General features: G+C 37.6%; 2 protein-coding genes across 3 annotated transcripts in view; one reads left to right on the forward strand and one right to left on the reverse strand.

Moving 5' to 3' along the window:
• The window catches only part of MMP24 (matrix metallopeptidase 24), a 32423-nt gene extending 14443 nt beyond the window's left edge, over nt 1–17980 (forward strand). Inside the window, exons 5-9 of the mRNA XM_081948059.1 lie at nt 6087–6248; nt 8658–8872; nt 10793–10931; nt 12250–12516; nt 13664–17980. Coding sequence (XP_081804185.1) covers nt 6087–6248; nt 8658–8872; nt 10793–10931; nt 12250–12516; nt 13664–14001 — 1121 coding nt within the window. The 3' untranslated portion in view covers nt 14002–17980. The remainder of the gene's footprint in view (nt 1–6086; nt 6249–8657; nt 8873–10792; nt 10932–12249; nt 12517–13663) is intronic.
• A 138-nt stretch (nt 17981–18118) lies between these two features.
• On the reverse strand, nt 18119–27001 carry EIF6 (eukaryotic translation initiation factor 6). Of its 2 annotated transcripts, XM_081948060.1 has the most exons (6): nt 26725–26964; nt 25785–25870; nt 24689–24864; nt 22385–22561; nt 21352–21533; nt 18119–20103 (listed from the first exon to the last, which is right to left on the reverse strand). In XM_081948060.1, the coding sequence occupies exons 1-6, from the start codon at nt 26829–26831 to the stop codon at nt 20094–20096; spliced, it is 738 nt and encodes a 245-aa protein (XP_081804186.1). In that variant the 5' UTR covers nt 26832–26964; the 3' UTR covers nt 18119–20093. The 2 variants fall into 2 exon arrangements, 1 of the variants encoding a protein (XP_081804186.1); XR_014174964.1 differs by lacking the exons at nt 18119–20103; nt 21352–21533 and adding an exon at nt 23913–24261 and having other exon boundaries at nt 22424–22561; nt 26725–27001.
• Nucleotides 27002–27362: the final 361 nt, after the last annotated feature.

Raw genomic sequence — 27362 nt, forward strand, 5'->3', positions numbered from 1 at the left:
GGATCTGCACGTATATTAAGAAAATACGTTACGACGTCCTAGGCCCCTGGGTGGGGCCCGACTAGTAATCAATGCCAAATCCGGCGAATCAACTGGCCGCTGTGATACAATCGTATAGTAGTAGTAGTAATAACAATAATAATAATAATAATAATAATAATAATAATAATAATAATAATAATAATAATAATAATAATAATAATAATAATAATAATAATAATAATAATAATAATAATAATAGAGCATGGAATGTTGCAACTAGATTAGATGGTTGAAGAAGAAAACAAATATTGGGATAATAACTGAAGGATACTGAAGAAGATGCACTGAAGCTAATATATCAGAAAGGCTTACTGAGTACTGGAAAGACCAAACTGGCTCAAAAGAAAGATCAAATGAAGAACAGAAAACAGACATGGCAAAACAAGGTATTACATGGTCAGCACATTAAAAAAAAATAGCAGGCAAAGCAGATAATAAGACGTAGCAATGGCTAAGAGCACGGGTGTCAGACTCAAACGTGAGGGTTTTTGCCTTTGCATAGCTGGGGTAGGAGTGGCCTGCACGGAATGCATCTGGCCTGCGGGCCGCCAGTTTGACACCACTGGCTAAGAGCAGAAAGTTGAAAAAGGAGACAGAAGGGCTAATTATGGCTGCACAAGACCTACTTAAATGCATACAAGCCAGAACTGAGAAGACAGTAACCGACAGCAAATGCCACCTCTGCAAAGAAGCTGAAGAAATAGTAGATCACCTGGTTAGCTACTACTAGAAGGTAACACACACTGGCTACAAACAACAGCATGACAAAGTAGCAACAATGATATATTGGAGGATCTGCAAGAAATACCATTTGCCTGCAAGCAAGAACTGGTGGGACCACAAAATAGACAACGTAATAGAAAATGAAGAAGCTAAAGTGCTCTGGGACCTGAGCATCCAAACAGACAAGCACCTGCCACATAATACCCCACACTTAACAATTGTTACCATGAAAGACAAAAAAGTCTGGATAGTGGACGCAGCAACACCTGGACACAGCAAAACAGAAGAGAAAGATAACCAAATATGAAGATTTGCATTCATTCAGCGACCATTTGAAGTTTTATCACAGCGCTAAAAAAGGAGACTTACTGTGGCATTGATTCTCAATGTTCAGACCATCACAGAATCCCGCCCCCCATCACCTGATAGTGATCTGGTGCTTGGCAATTGGCTGTCACACCAATTGCAGCATCCCGCAGTCACATGATTGTCAATAGGGAAGTTGTCAGGAAAGGTCATAAATCACCCGTTTGTGGCTTGCACCTTCCCCCGCCTGGGAGCCCTCACCCCTGACCCCACCACGTTCATGCTGCTCCTGGCTGGCCACTTCTGCATCCTCCCCCAACTGGCAATAGCCATCCTTTCACCCTTCTGTACTTGTGTCAGGTATCAAGCCTTACCTGCCTGCCATCCTGCTTGCAAGTTGCCTGCCATTTGCTTAATGATCCATGATCCTCACTTAACACTGGGAAAAGGAGGTGCTGGAATTGCTGTTGCTAAGCAATGTGGTCATGTAACATTACATTTTATCATTGCATTGAATACAATGGATATTCCAAACTCAATTACTGTCATTAAATGTGGAGTACATGTGAAAACGCTGCCTGAATCTGTATGTCAAGTACACAAACAACTTTCTGCCCTAAATAACTTTGCAGAGCAAGTCCTTTCAGAGTTCTTCTTTTTAATTAATAATGTAAAGGGGTGTGTGCCCTTTTCTTTGAAAATTCTGTTGTGTGCTTTGATCATTGATATACAGGCGCTTTGATCTCTGCTTTGATCTTTAATATACAGACTCTTACTTGGTATAGACCTTTTTTTTTGCAAGGGAAGAGAATAGATCAGTCAAGATGCTTTAGATTTCTTGATTGATATGTAATATTGGATTTCAAAATGCCCTGCAACCATACTGCATATTATACAATTCATTAGTTCATTGGACAATTGAGATCACAGAAAAACTTGACTGTTACAAAATCAGATGCTTTTACGTGTGTCTGTCCAAATGAATATCCAGATGAAACTTTTATTGTTTGTGGAATCTTTGTGGATCCATCCAAAACATTCTCTCATTGAGTAGGAGCTAGGCAGAATTTTCTGATCGATAGCATTTGTAAAGTTACCGTACATTTGGAAGCACTGCTATAGAGGCAAAGGACCATCTTGTTAGGATTAGGCACCCAGAAAAATGGATCCGTTTGGTCCATTACATTTCCCACATATCAAGTTAAATGATGTGAAGAAGCCTATTAAAAATTCTGTAAATTAGATGGCTGTCAAGGACTGCCAACATTGAAAATGACTGCCAGGAGTGGCAAGATGCCCCCTTTCCTGAACTACATTGAACTAGGAGTTTATGCTTATATATATATATATACTTCAGTGGTTCTGCATTCCTAAATCTGAGCAAGTTTTGATTTGATAGGTTGCTTTGAAATAAAAACAGGTACAGTATATTAGCAATGCTTCTTTTGAACTGTCCATTTGAGCATTTACATTTTTAGCTTTGTTGTCCATGCTTAATACTTTACTATTGTATTAGTTGATTGCATGTGCAATGTGCATGTTAAACACACGCATGCGTTATACAGCTATTTTTTAAATTATTCTATAAAATAAGCAGTTGTCTATCATTTATTTCAACATGTCTGTCTACCATTCTCCTATTTGTGGTATTTCAACATGCTGCAGCTAAACTAGAATCATCTAACTTTTGTTTTCAACATACACACCTCAAATACAGTATATGAAGAATTTGTGGCTATATTATTATTATTATGATAGCAAAAGTTAATATAGCTAGATAACCAAAAACTGTTATAGGCAGATTAGAATTGTTTTTACTGATTTTATATAATTATAGTTTAGTATTAGTCCTAGTCATACCAGGGATTAATTGCATAGCCTGTTTTTTTTCCCCCTTCATTTTTAAATTTTAACAGTTTGTTCTCACCTATTAATTTACCATATGCTAAACTGTTCCCAGACACAGGCTTTGAATTAGCAAAAAATATGCAGAATGTCCCACCCACTTTTTTTTGTCAAATGGTGTTTGCTCTTGTGTTTTGTCTGCCTGTCACTTTAAAGCTTAATAACCACATCTGTTCCTGCGGTTAATACAATACAATACGATAGCAGAGTTGGAAGGTACCTTGGAGGTCTTCTAGTCCAACCCCCTGCCTAGGCAGGAAACCCTATACCATTTCAGACAAATGGTTATCCAACATCTTCTTAAAGACTTCCAGTGTTGGGGCATTCACAACTTCTGGAGGCAAGCTGTTCCACTGATTAATTGTTCTAACTGTCAGGAAATTTCTCCTCAGTTCTAAGTTGCTTCTCTCCTTGACTAGTTTCCACCCATTGCTTCTTGTTCTACCCTCAGGTGCCTTGGAAAATAGTTTGACTCCCTCTTCTTTGTGGCAACCCCTGATATATTGGAACACTGCTATCATGTCTCCCCTAGTCCTTCTTTCTATTAAACTAGACATATTATTATTTATTTTATTTATTTATTCGATTTATCAGTCGCGCCCTCTCCGCGAAGGGACTCGGGGCGACGTACAATCAAATATATAGGCGTGTGGCATGGAGGAGGTAAATACATCAACATTTAACAATTCAAATAGAAATAAAAGCCACAAAGTTAAAATAAATAACAATAAAATTACAACAATTAAAACAATTAAAATACCCAAAAGATTTAAATTTACAGTTTAAAATTGCCAGGAAGGTTAGGGAGTTCTAATTAAGCCAGGCTGGCTAGTTGGAACAGGTGGGTCTTGAGTTTCGTGCGGAAGGAGCGGAGATCAGTCGTTGTCCTAATATCTGGGGGGAGGTCATTCCAGAGGGCTGGGCCCATCACAGAGAAGGCCCTACTCCTGGGCGCCCCCCTCTGGCACTGCCTAGTGGACGGCACCCAGAGGAGTCCCTCTCTGTGAGAGCGGATTGGTCGCAGGGATGCCCAGTTCCTGCAACCGTTCTTCATATGTTTTAGTTTCCAGTCCCCTAATCATCTTTGTTGATCTTCTCTGCACTCTTTAGGTTAGCTAGATAGAGTTGAGAAAGAGCAGCAACTGAGAAGAATGGGCAGGAGGCACATAAATCTAATAATTAAAAATAAGTACATAAATATTTTGCGCCCTTGCCATTTAGAATCTCCAGACTATTTCTTACATGTTTAGATGTAACCTTAATAATACAGCAATGGAACAGAGATACAGAACTTATATAAGAAGTTTGCTGACAAATAATGGCACATATACTATTATACAGAAATACGTGTATGCAAAAAAATCTGAAGGACAATTATGTTGATATGTTAATTGAAACATGTTTCTCATTTTTTATGATGACAGGAAACAAAGAAGTGAAAACAGTGTTCCACTGTTTTCATTTTGGAATACATAATAAAATCAAGAACCAATAATGTAATAGAGCATATAGAGGTTGTTAATGTTTTTGTGTGTTTAGTGTTCACTTACACTTTTAAAATTGCATATTATTATTATTCTTAAATTTGTTAATGAAAATTATTTTCTAAAAGATCTAGATAAGTTCTTCCATTTAGGGAAGTCCTGCAAACTGTAAAGATACAAGTTAATCTGCTAGAGTTCATTTGTAACAGTATTTTTATTGTTAGCGTTGTTTAACATAACATTAATAGAATGCACTTCCATATATATTTTGATACTGTACTGAAAAATCTACAGTCTTTTAAACTATTACTATAAATTCTACAACATTTTGTAACAATATATTAATGCACATTATTTTGTGTCCCCTCCCCCCCACATCCCATCTGTTAGTTGTCTTATGCATGAAATGTTCTGGAGCATAATCAGAATATTATATAAAAATTAATATTTGATGCTATTTTTTCTATTGTAGACAGCTTAACTTATACATGCGCCATTATGTTTTAGAAAGCCAGGAAACTTAATCATAATTAAAACTATTAACTGAAAAGCCTAAAATACAATATGTTTTTGAGAAAAGTGTGCTAATATTTGAATTACATACTCTCTTAAAATTTGGTTTTGCTAGTCATTAGGTGATTTTCTTTGCTGAGTTGTCATTGCGTCTTATTCAGTGATTCTTATTTATTTTAATTTACATTTTCCCACTCTTATGCAACAAAGAAAAATAAGTTACGGTAGATACGTGTTCCATTGTTAGTCATCATGTAGAAATCAGAAAGCACTAGATCACTTACAGAGTACGTGTTTTAAACTGGATATAATGTACATACATAAACATCTTGAAGACCTCTAGCTCTATAAATCTTAGTGGCTTCAGATACAAAATAAGAATGAAAGCCTAAAACTAAAAGAAAAAAATGATGTTAGGCTAGCTCATAGTGTTGTAGAATGTCCTCTTTATTCTAAGTGCTACTAAGAATTTTTTTTTTCTAAATTTTACCTGGATTTGGGGCATAATATTATAAACTTAGGTTTCATACTTTGTCTTTTTGGACTTTATATTGCCTAAAACTGCCTGTTTATATACTCTGTGCCTTGATAAATGATAAACAGAAGACACTTTCCCCTCGAATTAATTGTACATTTTACAGTGTAATACAACTAATGTCTTTGATAGCTTAGTCACATACTATCAGCAGCCTTTTGCAAAATCTTGTTAGCAAGAATCAAATTATCTTTAATGAGCATCATTGCTTTGTGGTATGCTTGCTAAGAATGGTGTAAATCCCAAAACACGTACAGGGCACCATATTAGAAAATTGTCTATGAACCTGAACTAATTTGCGTAGCTGATACTGGTTTTGATATTGTTGCCAGGACTATTGAGATGATATTGATTCAGTTAAATGCACAAAAATTGCTAATTCTATTATACAAACACAAACAGCATACAAAAGACACAATAGATAGTGTAATTATATTCAGATGTAGCCTGAATTTCTTTGTAAAGCCATAACTGCTATACTGCTATAATGATGTGATAATAAGAATTTGTGAAGGTTGTGATTGGAGCTCTTGTCCTATTAATGCAGAAGCTAATAGTTACACACTTTGCCTCTATAGGAAATGATCTTTTTCTGGTTGCAGTACATGAATTGGGTCATGCATTAGGCCTTGAGCATTCCAATGATCCTAGTGCCATTATGGCTCCTTTTTATCAGTACATGGAGACACACAATTTTAAGTTACCTCAAGATGACCTTCAAGGAATTCAGAAGATCTATGGTAAGATACATTCCTTATGCCATAACTTCAGGTGGTTTTTCTATAATTTATAGAACCAAAATTGTGATTCCGAAGAGTGGGGGGAATTTCTCAAATTTGTTTCACGAAGTTTGCTGTGGAAAAAATTTCAGTTAAAATAACTTCATTTTTTATTACCAATATTTGATGGGTTAACACCTAAGACATCAATTTTACCTCTCAAATTGATCTTAGCCCCTACAGAAGAAAATGTAATTGTCTTGCTTTCCTGCTCTGCACAGCTAATAGTATCATGAACCCCTTGAATTTCCCACCACTGAAATAAAGGGATGTCTTTAGAAAACTGCTCAGGCGCTTCAGGCTTCTCATTCATTGTTGAATTTAAAACGGTGTCTTTAAAAGTATTATATTTTGATAGGAGATAAACAGAGGTTCCTTCTATAAGAAATATGCAACATGGAGCTGACTGCAATTGAAGGTTGCCTCTATGAATGCATCAATTGTAAGGAAATGACATTTTGTCAAGCCAAAGCAAGCAATTGTTGGTAGCATGTTATTTCACCACTATAGAGTATAAACCATAAAGTAGAATGCAGTTACTGAAATGTCACAAACATTTATTGACTAGCACATGTAACATTACATAAGGCAAATTTGCCACCCTCTGTCCCTTTCTCATACCTGTGCCAACATTATCCCCCAAAATATTCAGGCTGCATATGTCAACAAACCCCATGCCAAGGGATGGAAGTGCAATGCCATTCCCCACAGGGTTTCTTTCATAAGACCGCAGTTCTGTTTCTTGATCCTTTTTCTCCTCCCTATTTTCATGTAATCACTAAGAATTCCCTTCTGTAGTATTAGAACAATTTTCTCCTTCAAAGCAATAAAGAGAAGAGGAACAAAAAGGAAAAGCTTTAAAAAGATTAAGAGCTACAGCTTTCCCCATGTTATCACCATGCTTTGTATCCTACACCCTCTGTGTAGCAAATTGTTGAAATCTGCAGGCAGGGTGAAAGTCTGGAAATCCCAACATTGACCTTCAGAAGCCCTGATCCTGCTCTGGAGTTATGGCCTGGTAGTTTCTGCTACTACTGCTTATCTTCCAGAGAGCTTCACCCATCTGGCATCCAATTTATAAGCCCAATGTATTTGAGAGGTAGGCCTCTTCCAGTGGTGGGTTTCAAAATTTTTTAGAACCTCTTCTGTAGGTGTGGCCTGCTTTGTGGGAGTGGCTTGCCAGCCATGTGACCGGGTGGGAGTGGCTTGGCAGTCATGTGACTGGGTGGGCATGACCAACTTGTAAAATGTGATGAAACTCACTTAACAACGCTCCTGCTTAGCAACCAAAATGTTGGCTCAGAAACTCTGGCATTTGAAGCACACAAGTCTTAAAGCTGTCAAGTTACAAGACCCTTGCACCCCTAACCCTTTAGAAAAAAAAAACCCAGGGGTGTTCAAACTTGACAGCTTTAAGACTTGTGGACTTCAACTCCCAGAATTCCTCCTCTCGCTCTTCATCTTGATGATGTGCGGACAGGCGGGGGGAGGGAGCTGGAACCGGTTCTAAACAGCACTGTAGATTCATGGAACCTCTTCTATAGAAGAGGTTAGAACTGGCAGGAATCCACCCCTGGTCTCTTCCTCCCTTTACTGCCCTTCTGCTTAAGCTTTTAAGAGAGGAAAAAAAGCTTTCTAACTTTAAATATATAAAACTACAAGCATTTCATTGAAGAATATAAATTAGAGGCATGCCTGCATTATAGTAATACCACACCTGGGAAATCAATTAAAAAAGAAAAATGCAAAATAAATATAATGCTGTGGATATACCACAAATTGGCCCTTGTCTGCTATAAGCAAAGTACCCTTTCCTGCCTCTCCCTGCCAAATATCTCCACATCTCAGAACCCTCTCTCCATCCAAAATTATAATTGAATGACAGATTGCAGTACCATGGCACTTCTAGCTTGCATTAGTGTGCAAATGCACTGCCAGGTTGTAGCAATCCAATATAAACATGTCCCCTGAGCACTGGAGTGACTCATAACCCAATAAATATCTCCTCCACACTTGCAAGAAAATAATAAACGGCTTTAATTTTTTCCCCCCAAGCCTTACCCACATGTGATCTGCAATACGCTCCACAGCAACCATAAAAGGGTTGCATCCATTGATAATTAGACTAATAGCCGAAGCACTTTATGTAGAAAAATCCAATATTGTTGGTAATTACCGGTATATTATCCAAAAGTACAACTACAATTTGTTGCAGGATGCTGAAAATTATACTGCAGTTTATAGACAAAGGGAATATTTTGATTAAATCTTTAGAAAAAAAACATGCTCAAGCTGTCTGACAATGTTTAATGTAGTGGGGGGAAATACTCCCAGCAGCTTTTTGATTTCCCTTCTTCCTTCTTTGTTTAGGTCCACCTGCTGAGCCACTGGAACCCACCAGACCTTTACCAACCCTTCCTGTCCGCAGAATCCATTCGACTTCAGAAAGAAAACATGACAGACATTCAAGGCCTCCCAGGCCTCCTTTAGGGGACAGGCCTTCTGCTCCAGGCAGCAAACCCAACATATGTGATGGAAATTTCAATACTGTGGCTCTGTTCCGAGGAGAAATGTTTGTTTTCAAGGTAGGAAGGACTGTTCCAGAAGTGTGGTTTTTATTCATCTCTGTATACTACAAAGGAATATATAATGGATCGCCTGTCAACCAGGCATGAAACGCTCTAATCTTCGCAGGACGTCCGTGATGACGTCTGGGCGGGTGGGCGGACCCACTTCCAGTTCTCCCAAACTGGGGAGAACTGGCAGAATACAACCTCTGCTGTCAACCAAGTCATTTGATGTTTTGCTATCACTAATCACATTCAATAATGGCTGACTTGCAGTGAATTTGCCTACCTTCTTTGTCTGAAGAATTATTGGGTTGCTTTGATATAGCAGATGACACAACTTTCCTTCTCAACTATTTAGATAACCTAAACCTAAACATTTTAAATCTAGAATAAGGATTGTTTTCACATTGTTTCCAAGAGTATGCTGTGTTCTGTTTTGGGTGTTTGTTCTGATGTAGCAATGTTTTGCTTGTGGGAACTCTAGTGCATGTGAAGAGTTTGTCCAACTGAGAGTAGTTCTGTTTCATAAATGGGGCCTAGGTATCTCCAGGACATGAGGATGCGGTTTGTAGCAAGGCAATTTTTTTCATAGCTGATATTTTGCTCTGCAAACATGAGAACTAATGATGCTATGCTTTTATGTTAATTTTCTGAAATGAGTTAGACCGTTAGAGGGTATTTGAACCAGAACAGACCTCTTTTCTGTCAGAAAAATCTCTGTTTCCTGGTTAATTTCCCACTTTTTGATGATTTTCTAATTGAAAAATTTTGTATCAACTGATTTTTTAAAAATCAGGATGTTAAACCTTAACAAAACAGACAACCATAATATGCTGATCTTAGTATCACTGATATACCAAATTGTTTTATGTCGGATTCCTTGCACAAATAGAAATAAGTTTGCATATTTTTCTCTGTGATTTGAAAAAAGCAAGATTTTACAAGTATCATTACATCCTATCCGAAAAGTGCAAACATTTTACAATAGTCATACTCTAGATCTAGAATTTATATCATAATATATAAATCTGTGAGCAAAGCAGGATGTATCATTAAGCGGAGTAATCTGTGCAGAGTCTAAATGTATTTCCTGCATTGGTTTAATTATGGAAAAGGAAAGTGATTGCTGCTTCTTTAAAATGTTCTCTTGAGCCGAGTATCTGACTCAGAAAGAAAGATAGATTGGTCATGTCCTTTGATAAAGATTACAGATCAAGGCCAATGTGTATTCATTATATTAAATGAGATGGCAGCCCAAGGTGATAACATTTCAAATGGTTGCATGTTTAATGTCTCCATGATATTCTTTTAAAAATATTTTAAGAACACTTCAGTGTTTTATATGTGTGTTGCTATTTCTTTCTGTTTTTAAATATTGTCTTCAAGATGGGTGTTTATATTGTTTAATATTGTAAACTCTTTTGTTGCCTTATGTCCTGTTCTGAATTTCTGCATGTCTTTAAGTAAAATCAATGGGAGTGGAAGGAGAGCAAACTTGTGCATCATTTGATACTTGATTTGAATGTAAAGATGAACATAGAATGTAGAAAAAGGAAAGATATGGATTTGAGATGTTTTTCTTCTGGAAATCGATGTTATCAAGTAATCTCAGAGGTGGGGAGGAAAAGACTGGAGTCAGGCGTTAGTTCTATTATTAGACAGAGTGAGTCTTAAGGTTTTACTTCCAGGGAAAGGTATTAATGTTAGAAATGATACAGGTACCTAATAATATAGGTACAAATCTGTTTTTCTGGAAGTAAAATCCCACTAGTGCCAAAATAACTGGGTGGGCTTGAGTCCTGTGCATCTCGCCCAGGTAGCAAAATGTCTTGCAGTGCTTTTTTAAAGAATGCAATGTAAAACCTACTTTGCTGTTTTGTGTCCTCTTATTGGAATCTGAAGTATAATCCTAGGAGGTGGTTTTCTTTTTTTTAGGACCGCTGGTTTTGGCGTCTTCGTAACAGTCGAGTACAAGAGGGTTATCCCATGCAAATTGAGCAGTTCTGGAAAGGGCTCCCAGCAAAAATTGATGCTGCCTATGAAAGATCTGATGGAAAATTTGTTTTCTTTAAAGGTATTTTTATTTTTATTTATCATGGAAATACAAACAGTTCTACAATAATATGAATATTATCAAAACAGATGCTAGCACGCATTGAAAACCTGATCTTAATACATTTTTGTTCAGTTTTTCTGACTCATGGAAGCAAGTATAGTCCTTGTTGACCTGGGTGGTGACTGATTCCAGCATGGGTTTCTTTAAATTACATCATACCATTTTTTAATGGGAGAGGCAGTTGTCTGTCACCTCTAAGACAGAGCAAAGAGCAAGCCCCATCAATGTATTGTTATTATTCAAAAAATTTAGTGATGTTCAGGTGCTTTTATCAAAATTAAAAGCATAGGCAAAGTGTTCTTATTGCGAAGTGTTTTTTTAAAAAAAAAACATATTTTTAGGTAATCAATGCGAATGAGATCATATTTAGCATAGCCCATATTTGCATCAACTTTCTGAATTGTGGATTATTTTCCAGAAAACTTTTAAAATTTCCAACACGTTGCAACCAAAGAGTCAACTTTATGGAAGGCAGTTCTCAATTGCAATTTGTTACTACCCAAAAGATTAAGCTCTCTGTGTGATTCAGCTATCAAAAAAACCTTTTGAATCAGATAAGGAAATCAGTGAAAAATTGTTGCCTGTGTTGGAAGAAATGTCCTTCTGGGTTCAGTTCCAAGTAGGGGAAAAAGACACTGGAAACATGGAGGCTGCTTGGAAAGATGGTTTAATGGTGGACAGGATCACCTGGCTTGAGTTCCTGAGCAGAAAAGGGCTAAGAACCTGAGAGCCCCTGGGTTTTATGCCCTCTCTGGGGCCCCACCTCTCTGTTTCCTATTCCTGTGTAAGAAATGTATTCTGATTGATTGTCAGACTCCAAGGGGTGGGGGTGGGGTCAGCTATCTCTGTAGGTTGTGTGCTAAGTTTGGTTGAAACTTGGTGGGTGGTGCAATGAAGGGCAATGAGATGGAGTAAATCTTGGTTATGTAGAATAGGCTGCCTAGGGCCTTAATGGCCCATTGACAAAGGTGGGGGGAGCTATTAAGAGTGAGTCTGTTTCCTGCCTAAAAACATGTTTCTCTGGCTCAGGCCTTAATGTCCCATTGACAAAGGTGGGGGCAGAGTTTCTGCCTCTCTGAGTCTCTACTTCTCTTTGTAGGGGAACTATTCTGCCTTTTTAATATTTCCCAAAATATTTCATTTCTCTAGGAGAGGGGTGGGTTTTAACTTCCAACACCTGCTATTTTCTAAACCTCTCGCAGGAAAAAAAAAGCTAGTGATTTTATAAGCTCTTAGTAATTATATATTATGTATGTTTTTTCCTCCTCAAATCTAGGAGATAAGTATTGGGTTTTTAAGGAAGTGACAGCAGAACCAGGATACCCGCACAGCCTAGTGGAGTTGGGCAGCTGTCTTCCCCGGGAAGGGATTGACACAGCTTTACGGTGGGAACCTGTAGGCAAAACATACTTCTTCAAAGGAGATAAATACTGGAGGTATAATGAAGACAAGAGAGCAACAGATCCAGGCTACCCCAAGCCAATCACTGTGTGGAAAGGGATTCCACAAGCTCCACAAGGAGCTTTTGTCAGCAAAGAAGGCTGTGAGTATAGACATGTTGCATTTGATTCAGTAGCACTTCATGTCTAGTTTTTATTTTTTGCTAAACAAAGTGTTTGGATTGCTGTGACCAAGCAATCATATTAATGCAAAGACACATGCTTATAAATGGATTCCTGACTAGGCTTCTGATTCACTAAATCCTGTATTTCAGCTAGGCTGGATTGATTTAATCAGTGGACCTTAAACAATAAGTGGATGCTTATTCCTATCCTCATTCTTTCTGATGCAAATGAAGGAAATATAATTGTCTACATGTAGGAAAAGCTAAATAAATTCTTTTTACTCTTGTCTTCTCAAGTATGGCTAGTGTTGCCATATACGTAATTCTCCATTTTATCTCTACTCCTCAGCATTTAGATTTTCTATACCCTGACTTGCAGCAAAGCATTTGATAAAATACTCCATGACATGTTGATTAATGTAACAAGCTAGTTAAGTGTGGATTGGATTGCAGGACAATTAATTGGAATTGAAAACTGTGATTGTATTCCAAACTCTGTTCAAGGTATTCAGAGTTCTCAGGAATAATTTCTCATTCAACTATGTTGAGTGTGGTGTCACAATCAGTTTGGGGTCCTCTATTTTATTATTTGGTTGTGATGATGAAAAAATACAACAGATTTGCAAATGATACAGTATTGACTGTAGTAGTTAATAGTCTAGAGGAGAGAAGTAAAATTTAAGATTATGCTGATAGATTTAAGAAATGGGCTGAAAGTAAAAATAGATCTTAAAAAGACAAGTGAAAAGTTCTTCAATAATGAAACAAAAATAAACGCAGATGTGTACAATGATGGATACCTGCCTTGTTAACAATAGTCACACAAAAGATCTTGGAATAGTTGTTGATTGCAGACTGAATATGAGCCAAAAATATATTGTGGCTGAAAAAAACAGCAATTCAATTTTAGGCTGTATCAAAAAATGCAATTACCAAATCATAAGAAGTAATCATTCCACTCTATTCTGTTTACTAGGCTCCACTTCAAAACTGTGCCCAATTCTGGACAGTAATTTGTCTGAGAAGCTTTAATTTGGTTTCCTATACATAATGGCCTTAATGACTGATTCCACTAACTGTGATTTTAGTGGTGCATAAATGAAGTAATCTCTGCTTTCTTTTTCAGTTTATACTTACTTTTATAAGGGTAAGGAATACTGGAAGTTTGATAACCAGAGGCTGACTGTGGAGCCAGGGTATCCTAGGTCAATTCTCAAAGACTGGATGGGTTGCAATCAGAAAGAAGTTGAACGAAGCAAAGACCGACGCCTCTCTCATGATGATGTTGATATTATGGTAACTATAAACGATGTGCCTAGCACCGTTAACGCAATTGCAGTTGTGATCCCCTGCATTTTATCTCTGTGTATCCTTGTCTTGGTATACACAATCTTCCAGTTCAAAAATAAAGAGGTCCAGCAAAGCGTGACATACTACAGAAGACCTGTCCAGGAATGGGTATGACAAGTTCAGTAGCTCATTTGGTTCATGAGAAGATGATGATGATGGGCTGCAGACATTAGAAGGCGGTTTGATGGATAGCCTGCCAAACAACTTCTTCAAGAGATGTGAGTCAGAGAATTCTGGGACTGAAAACAAAAACAAAAATCAACTAAACCCAGGTGGCCTTGCACTGTAGAGCCGCTTTCCTTCTGACTGCCTCAGTGCCGTGTGTCTCAGTATGACATATTTGACCAACCCACTCAGTGAGTGTTGGGAGACCTCAAGAGAAGTTTGCTTCAACCTTTTTTCAATTCACTTGAGCAATCTTCTTCAGTGCCCTCTTTTAAACCCAGCATTTGCCAGTGTAGCCAACCACCTATTGAGTCTTTTTTTCTACACTTGCCTCATAAAAAGAGACAGTTCTGTGGGTCACAAAAGGAACATTTCAGTACCTTCTGAAGAGGACATTCTGAGGCTTAGTCATTCTGAAAGATTTTAATTTATTACAGGATCCAGGCAATTACCTGAATACCATTTTTTTCCAATACCTGCTGGTCAGATGTTTTGTACATTCATGGTAATGTTTCCACTCTTCAGCAACAAACACAAGAGCTCTTAAGAGGTAATTTTGTGTAGACCACAACTTCAAACAGCTCTAATGTCATTTCAGATCACCAAAACTAACAGAAATGAAATTTCTGAATTCAACTAGTCTGCAAGACTAAAAAAATTGAATTTACAAAAACACTAATGATGTGAATGCAGACCTTAATGATCTTGTTTTTAATAACGTGTCATGTAATAAATATTTAAATGTCATATTACCACTATTTTAAGTTGGCAACAATAAATTGTTACCATTATAAGATGAAATGTATGTTCCATGATATTTTCACGCATTTATATAAGAGAAAATAAATCACATATGCATTAGAATAGTAAAATTTCTGGGCAAGTTTGCAATGGGAATTTGGTTTACAATGATGGAAAGGGTGACATAAAATAAAAGAAATATATTTTAAAGCTTGTAATTTTAAAATTTGACAGTGTAATTAAACCACTGTTTATTGACATTAGCATATTTAAATAGAAGGAAAATAAGGGTTGCAAAAAATGACTTAAGGGGGAGATAAAGGCCTTCAGAAGATTAGAGCTGGATAGAGTCCTGCCTGTCATTATCCTTGGCTTCATCTGCAGCCTGCCTTCCCTAATTCCCCTTAGGTGTTGCAGCCCAGAATGGGACAATTTGCTATGGCCAACTTGCCATGGCCAACTTGCTATGGGACAATTCGACCATTCAATCTATTGAAAATAGTTAAAAATCATTTTAATTTTTGCCATTCACATTTCATTTTGTCCCTCCTTTTGCATCCTTTCTTTAATTATTGTAGTCTACCATTTCTTCAATACTAGTTTAACTCTTGTCCTGCAGCGAGTTGGCTATGTTTTCTCACAGCAAGTTGGCTGAGGCAAGTTGTCCTAGACCCATTGCAGCCAGAGAGTCAAACAAAGCTTGAGGGAAGTAAGAAAAGGAAGGTGCTGAGATCAATGGATAGATGGATTTTAATTGAATTTTTAAATTTATGGTTTTTTTTTAATATGGCATTTTATTCAATGTCTATACGTTGCCTGCAGTCACCTTTGGCGAGATGGGTGGCAAACAAATTTGACAAATAAATAAATGCATAGGCCAGCGCATAAATGGAAGAGAGTGGAAAAGAGAAGCAGGCATACCAGCCTTGCCCTATTGTTTCCCAGGCAGCCTTCTCTGGAATTTGTTTCAGCCAAAACCCTTAAACAACCTCTAAAATTGCACGCTCCCAGGCAAGTTAGGAAGAACTTATAAGGTAGTTTCATATTCAGTACAAAGTATTTTGTTTTGGATAGTGCTTAAACGAGGCAATCCTAAACATGGGTGTGTTAGATCCAATCCATGGAAAGGGTATAGACAAAAGGTAATGTTTTTGTCACATTCCCATCCTAAAAAAACCTGCCTCTTCCAAAGGGATGTTGAATGGACTATGTTATGGGATTATGGGAATCTCAAGTGGTATAACAACTTATGTGAGCAAGTTCTCACACACGAAAGCTAGTATGGTCCTCTCCTCAGAAATCTTTCTTACTCTTTCTTGTCAGAAAATTTGAACTAGATAGTGGCTACACAATGCCAATTCTTTCAAGAGAATAGGAATATACAATCCATTAGCAGAATGAAGGCTGTTTCCAGATTTTGTGATTCGTATGCAGATCCACTGAAATCAAAAGTTTTTAATGAATGCCAATATATTGCTTTCAAACTTTCTACTAGGCAATAATTAAATAAAGGATGAAAAGGTGCAGCTTTTCCAAATTTTCACTGATTCTATTCTATAAATCTACTCCGTTGACTTTTTTCAACTGGGCTGAAATATAAAAGCTCAGCCGGGGCGGGGGGGGGGGGGAGAATGATTGAAAATTATTCAAGAGAAAAGTTAAAGAAAACAGATAATGGTAAAGATTAAAGACTCATATTTCACACATAAGTATTACAGGAAAAAAAACTAGAATGGATAACTAGTTTGTTTTTGAAATTGTTAATTCTGTCTCAACCCAACATTGGAATTAGTAAAAGTTATATTAATTTATATATATGTTGTTAACTGAGAACATACCAAATAGTTTAGCTTTAAGAAAGATTGTAAATCATTTCTTTAACAATACAGATTAAAAGGCAATATGGTTTTTAGGGGAAGCATGTTGACGTAGCCTTTGGGATACCTTTTTTGTGCATTCAACGTGAAATGCAGTACAGAATGTACGTGATAGTAATGTGCTATTATTATGTACCAAATTGGTATGAGCACACCATCATCTCAAGCACGATGTGACAGATACACGGGTTAATAGCACATGCATTTTCAGTCCTAATAGTCAAGGTCTTCAGCCATTTCATTGCAAAGACGTTTTAAAGATTTGGGCAGACTAATACCCATTTATGTTGCAAATGTTAATCTTGGTTTTAGGCTCATTTGTTTAGTTTTTACTGTACCCGAATGCTATTAAGCAATCTTTCAATATATTTCTAGACCTGTATGAATTGATCTAAATATAGCTCGTATTTTGGAATTAATCCAGTTGAGATTTAGAAAATGACCATAGCAACTTTTTCATAAAAAACAAGAACTAGCTTCATGGTTATTTCTTTAGACAATTTATAAAGTGGGTAGGATTGAATTTGATCACTGAGAAGCCAAAGATTTCAAAGTCCACTATACTCAAAACTACGAAGGTTACTAGAACCATATTTGTTTTTTTTAGAAGACCAATTGGATTTAATGCCAAATTATTAAATTACAGTGTTAATAGAAATGTATGCTGATTTGATATTGCTTGGGGATCAAGTTTGTATGTCTTCTCTTTGATATTGGGTTTAGTATAATTGGCTAGGATAGTGTTGAGGGGGTCCTATCTCCCACCTTCAGAATACAGGTGTATTGAGAATTGCTACTGCAATTTGTAGAAAGGGATAGTTCATCTCAAGCCTTACATCAAATAAAACAATACTTTACATACTATGCTCATGCTTGGTTTATAGTACGAACTTGGATTAAATTATTTCAGTCTTAGTATTTGTCTCCTTTCGATCATAGGACTTAATATTTTGTTTTCAGCGCTGATATGAAAAGGCCTGCTTGCACATACATCCCAAACTAGCAGCTAAACCTTTCTTCAATGTTATTCTATCAATGATCTTGAAATATGTTTCCTCCCCTTAGTTTTGGGTCCAGATTAAAGCTTTGTAAAATAACTTGATTCATTCCTTTGTGGTATAGCTGCAGTTATACTATAAATAGCATAGTATAAAAACTTAAATATAAGATTGATAAAAAGTATTGCTACTATCCATTTCACAAGCCTCCAAAATGGATGAACCAAGTACATCGCTTGTCTTATTTTTATGCAGAGGGACAGAGGGAGTAACGTGGGCACTCTAAGTCTTGCAGAGGTTAAGGTGCTTTTACAAAAATTGGGGGAGGAGGGGGAAACCCACGAACATTGGAAGTCTGACCTCACCCACTATTAATATGCCATACACCAGATTCAGCTGTTAACAAAAGCTGTGCATTTCTACTATGATGCAAATGAAATTCTTATGAAATCAAAGACCGATAAGATTTATTGAAAGAATTTATCTTTTCCAAAGGGCTACAATTTTGTCAAATTCATTCTAAAACAAATATCTGTACCACACCATTAAAACGCTTTCAAATCCATTAGAAGGCTGATTATTAATGGTCCAGGAAATCTGTCAGTTTCGAAGATGCAAGTTCACGGTTTATTTTTGTTTACTACCATAGCAAAAATGTGAATTTCAGTTTACTGCTTTTCTCCACAAGTAGAGCCAAATGATGGAAACAATGCCTGGCCCTGTACATTCCCATTTAAAAATACAAACATTTTCTGGATTATGCACATCCTGACTTACATAAACTCGGTTTTACTGAAAATTTTCTAAATGCATACAAATGTGAACTTTGCACAGAACACAATAGTACAGCATCCAGATGAACATGCAACCTGTGGAGTTATGCAAGGTTTTCCAGAACAGTGCATAAATTGGGGATTGCTATAAACCACTGGGCTCAATGTTACTGTAACATTGTAGTTAGGTGCTATGGTTTATGGTCAAAGCCTTCCTTGGGTGCAATATATAGTTAGCAATTAATTGCCTTTCTTGGTATTTTACTTAAAGAATTGCTATACCTACAAAGCAACTTTTTATTACATTAAATGTAATTTAACTTAGCTCTGTTGTCATCCTATAATCTTACACTACTAAAAGTCTATATTCAATTATATTGGCTGTGAGTTAAGTCTTTCCTAGCTTCTCCGAGCAGTGTCAAAGTATGAAAACTGCAGGAGTCCATACACAAGTCAAGAGAGCAAAGGTCAATTTTGTTGAAAGAGGCTATGCAATAGGCAGCTAAATATGTAATATTTTTATTTACCCCCCAGCTTATCCCATTCTTTTATCTATGTGTGTCATGCATAAGCTACACAGAGAACAGATGACTCAGAGTCAGTCTGATCACTTATAGCAGAAGTATCATCACTTCAAATGGATGACACAAATCGATTCTGCTAAGGAATACATATACAGCAATGACAGTTTTCATTTGATGCTCAAGACAGCAACCTACGGTACACTAATTTGATAGAGAATTGATAAAGCAAAAACCGTGGTCTAACATGAAACTGCACTTTGATACAGCTCTTGTTGTTTCATGCCCACCTCAGTGTCCATACCAATTATTTCAAGGATTAAAGTTTAGTAAAGCTTTAACCTGACTGTGTTGCTATCATAAAAGTTCTCCAATTCCAAATTATATAACTGCAAGTTCTTTTTTAAGCAACAACAAAGATTGTATCCTTGGCTTTAAGACATTGGAGCAACATATTTTGATATTAAAAGATAAGTATGAAGGCATCACGAAAAACCGTTTCAATTTATATCTATTTTTCCTGATACTTTTATGAAAGAACAGATAAGAGTTCTCTTTGGCTTTTCAGTGACTTCACATGTGGACAAACCAGATTCTATTTACCTAACCTCCTAGAAATCTTACTCAATGTTTAGCTTTGCTGAAATATTCCATAGATTCTTTCAGCCCCTTAAAATATTATGTTCTGGATATAGAATGATGCATGATAGTAACATGCTACATTGATCTGGTCTTGCTGGCTAAGTGAAAGTTATCTTGAAAACCTCCAAACTGAAACTACACAAATGCCAGCCACTTCTGAACAGAAAACAATCAGCATTCTTTAGGCAGAATTCTGGTGAATACTGGAAAAAAATAATTCTTTTCCTTATTGTGATTGCATGTATGTATTAAGTTCTAAACATTATCTCGTGAATTAATGAAAGCAAAAGAACGCATTAACAAAACAAAGGGATATAATATTTTTTTCTTGTTCAAGTCTGGCTTGCCAAAGGGAAGGGAATTTAGAATAATACAGTTGTGAAACTATGATTGTGGTAGATAACTCCTCCTTGGACTTGAAGAATTTGCTTTAGTGAGCAGTCAAGATCACGATTTGGCATTTCACACCTGCAGTGTTCCTGGAGCACATCATGTCAAGCTACAAAAGGGAAAAGAAATTATTAGCAAAAAATATACTTGAAGGGTTCCAGTTTTACTTTTATGCTTGATCTATAAAATCAGACAAAGTCCAATTGAAAGCCAGTATCCCAAACTAAAACTAAGTGAGTTGCACATAAAAACATCAGTCTCAAAATTAGGAGATAACCATTCTGCGTATAGAAATGGTAGTTATCAGTGCAGCACTGGTGGTCCTCACTTGATGACTGCCCTATTTAGCAACTGTTTGAAGTTATGACAGCACTAGAAAAATTGAACTTACAAGTGTCACAGCATCCCTGTGGTCAAGTAATTAAGATTTAAGCACTTTGCAACCAGAAAGTATTTACAACTGTCATAGCTTTCCACAATCTAGTGTTTGCCATTTGCGCACTTCCCAACCAGCTTTTGACATGCAGACTCAATGGAGAACTGGCAGTAAAAATCACAAGTCGCAATCATGGACAAGGACTAGGGGAGACATGATAGCATTATTCCAATATCTCAGAGGTTGCCACAAAGAAGAGGGAGTCAAACTATTCTCCAAAGCACCTGAGGGTAGAACAAGAAGCAATGGGTGGAAATTAATCAAGGAGAGAAGCAACTTAGAACTGAGGAGAAATTTCCTGACAGTGAGAACAATTAATCAGTGGAACAGATTGCCTCCAGAAGTTGTGAATGCCCCAACACTGGAAGTCTTTAAGAAGATGTTGGATAGCTATTTGTCTGAAACGGTATAGGGTTTCCTGCCTAGGCAGGGGGTTGGACTAGAAGACCTCCAAGGTCCCTTCCAACTCTACTATTGTATTGTATTGTATTGTATTATTGTATTGTAATCATGCAATATCTCACTTAAAAATCACATCACTTAGCAATAGAGTTGTTGATCACAATTTTGATTAGTAAGTTAGGACTACTTGTAATAATAATAATACTGAACTATTTCTGTCCAGTTGACTTGATATATCATATCAATGCAATTTCCCCATTGGTTTTCCACCTTTACCAGTGATTAAGCACTGTGTATTCTTCTTGGGAGCAGATACAAGCAGGTGGAAGAGGAGAAAACCCATTTACATATTATTAATGAGAAAGTAGTCTTATACATCTTCTCAGAGTGCTGAATCCCTTGGGATTTCCAGAAGATTGGAAATATAAGACCACTGAAGAAAGCCATTATTAGTATAGTTATATTCTGGCTACTATCAATTGCTAATAATTTTTGAAAGTAGGTGAATGTCTGACTTACCTATCAATCAAAGAATCTCTCATAGTGGTAGCAATGGTACTTGGCTGTGCTTCGTTAAGTTTGAAGACACTCTCAATAACAGATAATTCTGTGCTGGTTGTGTCCAGACCACAGAAGGCACACCAGTCATTCACAACCATCCCAGCTGCAATCACCTCACTGCCACGATTAACAGTTCCAGCCTGGTAAGAAAAATAACTAGTGTCTTAAGAACTTCTTTCTCATGGGTATTATCAGCTCTTCTTGCTTAAGGTTGCATGAATATAAACCTTATTTGTAATTATTTAAATAGATCAGAGGGCTAGGCCTTTAGTAGGCATGCACAATATTCCTGATGGTTCAACAATCATTGCGTAAGCAGTTTTCTCCATTTTCCAAACCATGCATTCTGGCTTAGTGTTATGAAAACAGCCACTCTGGCTTATTCAATAAATCATGGTTAGAAATCATAGCTCAGCAAAATGTGTCAACCACAATTACTATCATTCCCACTGGAGGTCTCATATGCTATTAAATACAAGTAACACAACTATACCAGATGTATTTGTCAATGTCTCCTCACTGGCATTGTTCATCTAAATTTTCACTGCTCCTAATTTTATGGTTCATTTAAGATTAGGCTTCAATATGTCATGCATATTGGGAAATTATTATTTTGCTGTCTATTTCTTTATACTGAGAGGACCACATAACACTATTTAAACCAAAAAGTTGAAGGAAAAATATTGAAACAATTAGAAACACCATAGAAAGAGATCTCCTGCATTGAGTTACAGTGTCTATGGAGATTCTTAGTCATCCAGGCCATGATTGTCTCAAAGGTGCTCTTTCAAGAGGCAACTGGACTTTCTGGTTTTTCTTTGAAAACTTTCTGCTTCTTCAGCTCTGAGTTACAGCTAAATTGCAGTGGCATATAAATGGATGAAACAGTGGATGAGTATATTCCAAAGTCATAAGATGTTAAAATCCTATAATTTGGTTCAAAATATAAAGTAATTGAACATTCCAAGATTTGGACAGAAAGAACGATTACCACAAGGGGGACTTGCAACAATGAAGAAAGCTCATCCTGATCTTCTATAGAGGTCTTAGGGTGTACCAATCCTCCCTGGTTGCTGAATGTACAGTAACTTCCCACAAGTACTTGGTCTGCTATTGTCTGTCTGAATACTTCGACTTTTAAAACATCAGCTAAAATCTCTTCTGTCTCCTGTGGGGGGAAAAATAAGATTTAAAATTAGGGTTGTTAGAACACATTTGTCTGATTTTAAGTTATCATAAAAACTAACTGAAATGCCTATTTAGTGGCAGCACTGATTAGCTGTCAACTAAATCTTGTAAAACTATTTCAATCAGATTTTCTGCCTTTCGATTGCTAGAAATTGAAGTATTTTAAAGTCCCATCAGCTGAAAAATGTATTGAAGCTAGATATCCTTGAAGTTGCATTCATTCCAAAGTCTGACATTTCTCCAGGTCTTTGCATCAGCCAAGTGCTACAACAATCTGAAGACAAGCAGTCAAAATAAGAGATATTGGGCACCTGACATTAAAGGCACATCTAGGAAGTCCTTAAATGAAATTTAAGTAACTTCCAAGCGTTCATTTTTTATTTTATTGTTTATTATATACGTCCTATTTCTAGGACTTGTGCCCAAAATCATCACTCTTAAATTAATTGTACCATCCATTTTCACTCTAGCTCAAATACTAAATCCAACACATTGATACTGCTTATGAAAACTATTCCATTATTAGAATCAATCATGCTTGTACTTGTCGGTCTACTTGTGCAATTGCTTCCAGCTATACTTTTTCCAATAACCCACGAACGTCAAACTCAATTGCGTCATGTGATGTATCACGGCATTTTTTTTGCCTTTGTGGAGCCAGGGTGGGAGTGGCCTGCGTGTGATGCATCCGGCCCGTGGTCTGCCAGTTTGACACCCCTGCAGTAACCTAACTATGGATACAACCTTCAGGGCACACTCTCCCAGCTCAACTATTCAAGAGAATTAAGAGCAAGGTCACTAACCTAAAGAGTATAATCACATCTCCAAAAAGGATTTTTTTAAAAAAAGCTACCTTCCATAAAACAATTCATCCTTATGTATTTACATATGCAGATGTATTTTACATTCAGCTACTTTGTATTCATTGCATATCCTTGATGTCCGATACATAATAATTCAAAGATCAAATAATCATGAAACACGATCGCATACAGTGACTGAGAAAGTAACCAACAGGGCACGTCAGTAAAGGTAAGGAACAGAAGATTTCCATTTTACTCAGTTTTTATTTCCCAATTCTTTTATTCATGTTCTTACAAGTTTTTCTGTGTCTCTGTATCATAAACCTTACAGCAAAGCTATTTACCTGCATGGTTAATATACGAGCTTCTTGGAGACAGTGTGTGTGTGCTGTATTTGCCTTTACACCTACTAGTGGGACACCTCAACTACATTAGTCTTCTGCATTCATTTAAAAGTGAGGCTGAGTGAGCAGAATAATTACAGGCTTCAGCAAAGGGTGGAGTTAGTCCGGCGCTGACAGAGCTCACCTACAAGTCCTTGCTTGCTCAGCCAAACTTGCCTCCTGCAAAGTGCCAGTAGTTGCCTCAGCTGGATGTACCCATCCTCCTGTAGGAGTGGCTCCTCCATCCACCCAGAGATCCTATTGCACTAGGTTCTTGCCCAGCAACAGAACTTGCCGCATCTCGCCATTCCATCCCACTGCACAATCTGCAGGCCATTGCTCCTTATGCTATGGCAAATGTAGCTTTTCTTCAGAACACTACTGGATCTGTCCTGCTGCTTCCTCCTGATTGGGCCAGGCAAGTTCCCGTCTGCAGATGACGTTCTGCCACCCTGCTGTGCCCGTTGCACATGATCTGGGCCCAGCACTTGGATCTGAATCATCAGCAGAAGGAACACAGTGAAGGGCAGTTGGAATGGGGGGCAACAGACATAGGTGGCATGGTGAAAGGCAGTCAAACAATAGAGATAAGGGGAGAAAGGTGAGCGAAGAAAGTTGAAGCAAAGGCAGTTTTGCACAGGGCAGGAGAATGTGACCTTGGGACACTGCAAAGATTATAAATGTGAGATAGTCACCAAGTGCCCAAATTTCAATATAATGACCGTGGGGGTGTTGCAATGACTGAAACCTTGAGGACCAGTTTTAATTATCGTTCATGCAGTGTCATCATAACTTTGAATGGTCGATGAATATGTCAAGCAAAGACATATAGCAAATGCTCAACAAAAAATATTAAACTGTTGTTCAAGTTTAGTTACTGCGAATATAATGTTTAGTGCTATGATTTATTTTTATACTTACCCTGTCGATGTCTGGGTGGGCAAGTGCTACGTAGTCATTGCATGCAGTGACATTGCCCAATGCAGAAAGACGTTCTTCCACCCTCTGGATTCGCACTGAGTCAGGAAGGCTGTTTCGCATATGCTGAAGTTCCTGGTCAGTTGTATTGTTTGGGACTAGTAAACCATGCCGGTTACCTAAAATATAGAGGGGGGGGGGGGGAAACCTGCCTTCAATTCCTGTCTCCAACATTCTATGTCATAAAATAACTCAGGACACGATGAATCTAATCAATCTTCTTTAACAGCATCTGAACATCTAACAGCTTAACAGTTTAAAGTATTGCCAGAGTTGTTCTTCTAACAAAAAACATCCACGGCAGCAATGCAAGCATATATTTGAAAAAAAGAACAATATTCTGCTTACCTATCACCTCTCTCAATTCCACTATCACTGTCAGGCACAAAATTGAATTTAATAAAAGTATTATAGCTCAAGATCAGATAGTAAATGGGAGTGGGCAACCATAATAAATTTAAATAAAGATGTTTAATTGGTTTTATATTATAAAACACATTATTTCCATTAGTACCTCTTACAATAGATTAATATAAAATTTTGAAAATAAACAAGGCAGTGATGAGAATATCCACCCCATCCTCCCTATTTAGTCTGTAGGCATTTAGATAATAAGTTTCTCCATCTTTCCAGAAATTGTAGTAATTGATGCAATGATAGCCCATAGATATATGAATTGAAACAAACCCTCCCTCCTTTTAACATAAAAAGATTGTTGAATACAATCCCAAAGTATTAATGTTAATGTTTCAATTCCGGAGCCTGGTATCATTTGTAATGGTAAGCAAAAACATTTCACCTTTAAACTTTTTCTAATGATCTCAGTCAAAAGCTATCAGGATAAACATGAGCTGAACTCAGCAGTACATTTATACTTTATAAATGAAGGGTGCAAATAGCAGCTTGTGTTCCTTTTCTGAAATACTACAAATTCAAGCTGCTTCTCACAATATATTATGGGATCTTATCCCTAAAATGGGATGAGAATTCTGCATTTTAAGGGGAATTGAAAATCATTTATATGAAAAAAGCAACTCACCCACACACATTCTGCCAATGATTCGACATCCAGCAATAGAAGCATGAATTACAGGAATAGTGTCCGAAAGCTCTCCTTCGAATACACTAAAACACAATAGAATAAGATTTAAACACACAAGGAAGATCACTTAGTTCCATTCAAACATGCTTGAAGAGCTACATTTTCAAAAAGTTTAATAAAGGAACAATATGCAGAGAAAGTCGTCTTACCGACATCTTGTGACCTAACCTATTCAGTACAGGTAATCCTTGACTTACAACAGTTCATTTAGTGACGGTTCAAAGTTACAATGGTATCGGGAAAAATGACTTATGACCATTTTTCACACTTATGACCTTTGTAGCATCCCCATGCTCATGTGATTTACATTCAAATGCTTGACAGTTGCAGTGTCCTGGAGTCATGTGATCCCCTTTTGTGACCTTCTAACAACTCAATGAGGAAACAAGATTCGCTTAACAACCATGTTAATAAAATAACAACTGCAGTGATTCACTTAACGACGGTGGGAAGAAAAGTCATAAAGTAGGGCAAAACTCACTTAACACATTTCTCACTTAGCAACATTGAGGACTACCTGTAAAGCCCAAGTAAAAGAGCAGAACTTCACCAGTGCTGATCCCTGAATATAGCCGTCAGCACTGGAGGGAGGTTGGGGAATCCTCCATGGAAATCCCCTCTCACCCACGGGTGTCACTGGGCCATTTTTGCCTGGCTGGCTTTGCCCAACCCAACCTGTCTCAAAAGATTCTGAAAGTGAAAATCACAGAAGGGGGGGAAAGGCCCAATCGTGCTCTTTCGGTATAAAAAGGAAGAGCCCGGCAGCCTTTCCCACTTATTCTTCTTTAAATGTATTGCCTGTCGGATAATCAAAGCAAATCCCGGCTAAGATCCGGAGGGGACGAAGAGAAAAGAGGTCGAGCTTCTCTATAATGACCTGTAGAAACCCTCGGAGCCTCCAACGGCCACCAGACAGTAGGCGTTGGTGAGCTTCGCGAAGCAGCCGATCTCGTTGTTGTTCTCGAAGCTCGCCCGCACCGCCATAACCGTCAAAGGCCCGGAGGGGGGGGGGGGGAGGAGAGAAAGAAAACAGGAGGAAAAGGCAGAAAGCGAGTCGACGCTCCGGCACACGAGGACGGGCCCCCACCACCGCAGCCCGGAAACGGACAGTGACGTTATTCCGCTTGTGATGTCATCTCGCCTGGGTTGATTCTGATTGGACGGTTACAACCCGGCCTTGGATCTCGGTTTTTTTCCCCCTCTTCCCGGAAGCTTCCGCCCACCAAACTGCGAAAGGATCCGAGCGGGGAGGAGGGGGAGGGTTGAGCGGTTTATGAGGGAGGGCGGCGGGTCTGGAGGGCGAAACTCTGGGCGCCGCTGGATGAGAGCAAAGGGGCGGAGCCTTTCTACTCCACATGTAGAGGGAGAGACTTTTGGCTCCTCTCAGAGGCTTCGGGCGCAGACGGCCAAAAAAAATGATTACATTTTATCACATATACATATATACCACATACAGAAACATCTCACGCACACAAAGAGAATGTAAATATGTATTTATTTGTTAAACTTTTTAAC

The sequence above is a fragment of the Natrix helvetica genome (genome assembly GCF_964273705.1).
Source record: "Natrix helvetica genome assembly, chromosome: 3".
NCBI classification, from domain to species: Eukaryota; Metazoa; Chordata; class Lepidosauria; order Squamata; family Natricidae; genus Natrix; species Natrix helvetica.

What these genes read in the sequence shown, in the direction of transcription:
- EIF6 (XM_081948060.1), bottom strand. Translation starts at nt 26,831, where the DNA reads ATGGCGGTGCGGGCGAGCTTCGAGAACAACAACGAGATCGGCTGCTTC. An exon ending in GGCTCCGAGGGTTTCTACAG is followed by an intron (nt 25,871 to 26,724) that starts GTCATTATAGAG and finishes ATTGTGTTTTAG; the next exon opens with TGTATTCGAAGGAGAGCTTT. An exon ending in CCCACCCAGACATCGACAGG is followed by an intron (nt 22,562 to 24,688) that starts GTAAGTATAAAA and finishes TTCCCCCCACAG; the next exon opens with GAGACAGAAGAGATTTTAGC.